A 5708-nucleotide genomic window follows, 5' to 3' on the forward strand; every position below is an offset into this window, starting at 1 on the left:
CAATGCCTTGTAGAGGGAACGATACGAAAATGACTGTCCGTCGGTTTCCAAAAGTTATTTGATACTTTGAGGTATATTTTGGTTTTTAAAATCGGGAATTGATTTGATAAAGTAGCTTACTGTTTCACACTAAAGCTTTTGAAGCATGACTACATAGCATGACTTTTTGGGGCACATCACCCTGATCTGAAGTACTAGAGTTTTCTCTTCTTGCAACTTGTCTCCATAATTAAAATGAAATCTTAAACTCTAACTCCTTTATTTAGGAATGTAGTAGGAGCAAATGATTAGTAAATAATAGTAATGTGATAAAAATCTCTTAACAACATCAATTAAAAAGGACTTTCTGTAAGCAAAAGACAGTTGTTTGCACATGCAAACCCACAGATTTGCATCACTGTATCTTCCCTCAGCATTAGTGCACTGTAATGGAGATCAGAGTTTCAGCTTACTGAAAGTCTGCACATGTTTTATTGTTTATTGAATTCTTTATAGAGCTTAGCTGATATTTTGGAGGATTATTTAGGTGACAGTTTGTGGAAAGTAAGGAAGCAGAGGGGTAGTACAGAAAAGGAAAGCTTAATCAGAACTGATTTAAACTTTTATCATGTGTTGCAAACTCAGATTCTGTAGGTTGCATAGTTTATTAAAATTATGTGCTCAGGTAATGGAAATATTAGCAGTTCTCAGCTATTACTCGCCGTCTCCCCAGCAGGATGAGAAGTGAAGGAAGCCCACTCATTTGATTAACAGCTCCTGAGGCAAACCAGTGTGACAGATTAAGGGAGTAGACACATTCTACTAGATGTGTTAGTAAGGTGTTTATAGGAATCTGTATGGAAATATTTATTCTGTGTGTTATATTCTGTTTGTTGTTGGTTTCTATAGATATTAAGCTTTAATTTAGTCTTGTTAAGACTAGTCTACTCTTGCTACCACCCAAATTAGGCTCTTCCAGACACTCGCCTTAGACAGTAAAGTGTTTAGTTGCTTTCAGGGTGGGTTGGTGTTGATTTGTCTTTCAGAGAAGCCTGTTATTTATTCATAAAAGTCACACACTAGCACGTGGATTTTATTTCAGCATTTTGCCTCTTTTTTAAAAACGTGATGCTACCTCTAGTCAAATATTTAAGCAGTTTGAATATGATGCAAAATATAGCATGCAAAATAGGTTTGCCGTGAAATCTCACCTTAAACATTTGCATCATTTAAACTGCATGTTGTAACAACAGCTGTTTGTTTGTAGAAGAGCAGTAACTATTAGCTTCACCACTGCGGTGTGGAATACCTTAAGTCATCAGTCACTATTTAAATGACACTCCACACCAGAGCCACTTATTCCCAGATTGTGTTGGAATTTAAAAAAACAAATGACAACAACAACAATGAAAACAAGCTACTTAAGATGTTAAGTAAGATTTTGGATTTAAGATAGAAAAGAGTTTATGTGCACATCTACCTCTCTGACTTCCCCAAACAGCTCTGTAAGGGTGTGATGTAACTTGAAATTAAAGCCATTTGTGTCAGTAGTGAGTGAAATATGTGAATGTTTGTCTTCTTGGCAGTGACACAGCCACAGCCTTGCACTTTTTTTTAATGTAACACTGCCTGTTGCCAATGGCATCAGCAAAGGCAGATGCTGGAGTAAGCAAACAACAGTTATTAATTATTGTTGGTGTGTGTCACATCATCTGGGAGTTCACAAATCACTGAAACACAGGCTTTAATCACATAAATCAAGCATGGGAAGCAGAACTGAGACATCAGTTGTGAAATACTTTCATGTGTGTTGCCAAGATATGTGTGTGTGTGTCTGCATGCTAGGTGTGGTGGTGGGGGATGGGGAGAGTGTCTTCTCCCTTGCCAGGGAATAAATAAGCAAATAAATAATAAATACATTTAAAAAAGACATTATCTTCTGCTATTGTAAACCTTTATGCTGGATTTATGACTCCACAGATGGGAACTCCTCTAATGCAAAAATGTCTTATTATTATTTAGTTTTGAATGAATCATATACCATCGGCAATCATGGAATTTAGCTTATAACTACTTAAAGGTTTTTGGGGGTTTTTTTCTATAAAAGAAGATTTCTTGAACATCTCGTTAAACAAATTAAAAGAAATAAAACAGAGCATATTTGTCCATTTATTTCTTTAATGTCAGAGCTTAAGAAAAGATGGTCATCGCTTCAAGATGGAACACTTGGAAATAAAAGCTTTTTCAGCCAGTTGCATTTTTACTGTAGGAGCCTATCATTTGTTCCACTGTGGAAAAATTAAATAACAAGGCTGCTGTTAATATCTACCTAAACTTTAGCAGGCTGCTTGAACAGCTGACACTCGGTTTCAAAGTTGCAGCCTTGGAGCAGATCACTGTAGTGCTCTAGGACATCACGATAGAGCGGCATGGAAGACCGATCAGTCAAACCGGGGAAAGTTACAGGCTTCTCATTGAGCAGCGGCTGTAGTCTGAGATCGCCTCCCCCGCAGTCAGAGAGCACCAGGATCAAGTTAGCTGCATAGGGCAACATGTGAGTGGTGCGGAATGAGCGATGGGCCTGTGCAGCATAGTTGGTTGATGTCAGCGGTTCGCTGTCCTTGAAGAAGCCCAGAAGGGTAAGCAGAGGAAGAAGGGTGTCTGCATGGCCCACCTGGACTGTCACAGCTTCAGTCACCTGCTGTCCCAACCTGCCGCACAGAGGAGAAAGAAATTTTAAAATTAGCTACAGTTCCTGCTGTAAATCTGAAGATAAACTGTAAAGAAAACACAAAAGCGGGACTCTGGAGTCCATCCCACATGCCATATAAAATTGTCCTTTGATGAATTGTTTATAGTTATCTAAACATAATTATTTCATGTATTTCTTTAATCAAGGGCATCAGAAACCCACAGGTTATTAAAAGTTCACCTACTTATTCTGAGCGGCCGTCTTGTTCATTCGGCTAAACACGTCATGAAATAGGATACAGCTTGCCTTGCTGTTAATATCATGACCATAGCCTCTTTTCCAGAATTCCCTTAGGTCACTTGCATACTCAATAACCTGTTAAACCAGATAAATGCACAAAATTGAAACAAGATGTTCAACTGTTTAAACCACAAAAGATTCTTCTGGCTTCTCTAACAACCTCATAAACATCTGCACTTAATATATCTGATCGCTATCTCCTACCTTTGCATCATCCTCGTCAAAGAGCTCACACCAGGGGGACTTCACTGACCTAATTGCAAATTCGTAAGCACACAAGTAAAATGCAGCCTCAGCCACATCTGCAAGATAAATGTTAAGTGGTTCAGTAACACAGGCTGTTCAAACATGAATTCTTCTCTTCCAGAGAGATGGCATCCTCACAAAATGAACTAGGAAGCATTTAGAGAGCAGCCTTCATCTGACTGCTCAGAATGAAGTTAACACTGAAGTACCTTAGATGTAAGATATATGATATTATAAATAAGGCATTGCTCTGTTAATACAGATAATAAGAGTGCAGATAATACACTCAGTTTGGTTTTGTAGATACAACCGTATGTGATGGAACTGTATTGGACGTTGAGGATGTCTGCGATCTTCTGCTGGACCCTCCTCATCTCTGGCCCTTGCTTGAACTTCTCCACCTCTGTCACAGCTGATGGGTTGTTATCAACTTCCTCCAAAAACCTGGTGCATTTGTCAAAAAACCTCATGAGAGCATCGTTCACTGCGTGATCAAACTCCACATCTGCACAGAGGAAAGCAACAGGTTATAATGAGCAACAGGTTATGCATAAAGGGTCCATCATAATAATCATGGTCATACCTTTAATATCCCACAGCTCTGTCAGTCCTGCCTTGAAGGACAGTGTGCTGTTGACACATCTGTGCTTTGAGCTGGTTATGAATTTGATGAATCCACCTCGAAGTTTCTCCTCTGAAATCAGTGAGGGGAACAGCTTTGACAGCCTGACAGCCAGGTGCTTCAGCTCATCCACACCTTTCTGGACGAGTCGTCCGTCCATGTCCTCAGTGTACCACATCCTCCACTGGGTCTGCAATTTGTGCAGCCAGCTCTGTTCTCCTGAGGCATTGTGCAGGACGATGTTATAGAGCTGCTGCATCTCCTTAATATTTTTGGTCGTCGGGTATCTTGTGCCATGTCTTATTATGGCTGTCAGATGAATTTGTTGACATTCATCCAGTGGAGGCTGTAAAATAGATCTGTTTACAGCAAGTATGTCCTTTCTGAGATACGGGTTAACCTCCTCGTACCTCCCTTTCGTGTTGAAATATTTGGCGATTGCTGGTATATTAGCCTCATCTTCGAACGTCACGTAATTAGATAAAAACCCAGAGGTGTAAAAAACATGAAACACTGTAAATTTCCAAAGAAAAGTCAGCATGATGCACGCTTGAAGAGACCAAAAAAGAAAAAAAAAAAATCAATGTCACACCATCAGAAATAGGACAGAGCAAAGTCCAGTGCAGTTTATTTACCTTGATTTCCACAGAGCACATGTTCCAATTCCAAGGACTTTCCATTCCCCTTTAACTTCCCAAGTCCCTTCCAGTCATTACTGATACGTCACTGTTTCTTTGTCTTTCATAATTACAATTCATTAAATACTCCTCCAGTACTTGTCACTAGATATTTTAATTTCAGTTTTGAACAAACAGGAAATGAAAACATATTTAACGTGAAAGGTTGGGCGTGTTTGTTGATGTTTTTATGACTTCTTGGTGCCCAGTATGCTTTGCATTATACAAATTAGGGTTAGATCCTGATGAATAAAAGACATTCATTAGCTAAAAAGAAAAAGTCACACATTTGTTAATGCAAAGTTCTTTATAAAATTCTTGTTTATGGTCGATCAGGATTTGAAGACAGTGAAAGAGTAAACTTGAGAAAATCCATTCTTTTCTAATGCCAAAAGAAGCAAAAAACAGAATCAGAATGTGCTAGGTCTAGGGGCCTCATATTGGCTCTTTTACCTTTTATGGTAGAATTGCATTAGGATGATTTGATAGTGTAGATTTAAACCAGCTGGTTCAAATTTTTATCTTCAGTCAGTTTTAAATGCTTGTCTGAAGAATTTGCTTTGTGTTCATTAAGATAGACTTGTTTTCTTATTTATGTTTTAAATTATGATAACCTCTGATAACATAATATATACTACATTTAACCCCACTTTTTATTTTCAGTTCAGTTTATATAGTTCTAATATAAATCACAACAACAATGTCCTGAAGGCTTTGGTATTACTGATACAGTAAGGTAATTTTTAGAAATAATCTGAGAAAAAATAGTTCATAACTTCAGAAATAATCAAAGACTCTGACACAGAATTGAAAGTAAGCGTGGCTTACTAAGTAGAGTCCAGTCTTCACCAATAGATGGCCTCAGATGAAAATGATTGAAGTTGTCGTGTTCCTGTACAACATTGCATTTTTCCCTCACTGTAGTTGTCACTGTTGCTGTGTTTAAATGCTCCGACTGAGCTGGTAAATCATAAATTAAACATGTAAACATTTCTAGTTGCTGCTAAAAACACCGAAACGAGCTGTAGGTTGTCAATTTTGCTGCTTTTTTATGCTTAATGGGAGTCGTGTGCTGCTGAGTCTCATCGTTGGTCACGTTGCTGTATTGGCATGAAGCGTCATTTTTCAAATTGTGCGATTTCCATTTATCCTTGAAGGCAGCACTTGATGACGTTGTGTGGGGAACTCCCTG

General features: G+C 38.4%; 1 protein-coding gene across 1 annotated transcript; it reads right to left on the reverse strand.

Annotated features, from left to right (window-relative positions):
- Positions 1–2308: 2308 nt before the first annotated feature.
- On the reverse strand, positions 2309–4380 carry LOC134640403 (multiple inositol polyphosphate phosphatase 1-like). Its single transcript, XM_063492200.1, has 5 exons — positions 3801–4380; positions 3528–3722; positions 3176–3273; positions 2916–3046; positions 2309–2690 (listed from the first exon to the last, which is right to left on the reverse strand). Exons 1-5 carry the CDS (start codon positions 4378–4380, stop codon positions 2309–2311), a joined length of 1386 nt encoding a protein of 461 aa, XP_063348270.1.
- Positions 4381–5708: the final 1328 nt, after the last annotated feature.

The sequence above is a fragment of the Pelmatolapia mariae genome, linkage group LG13, assembly GCF_036321145.2.
Source record: "Pelmatolapia mariae isolate MD_Pm_ZW linkage group LG13, Pm_UMD_F_2, whole genome shotgun sequence".
Taxonomy (NCBI): domain Eukaryota; kingdom Metazoa; phylum Chordata; class Actinopteri; order Cichliformes; family Cichlidae; genus Pelmatolapia; species Pelmatolapia mariae.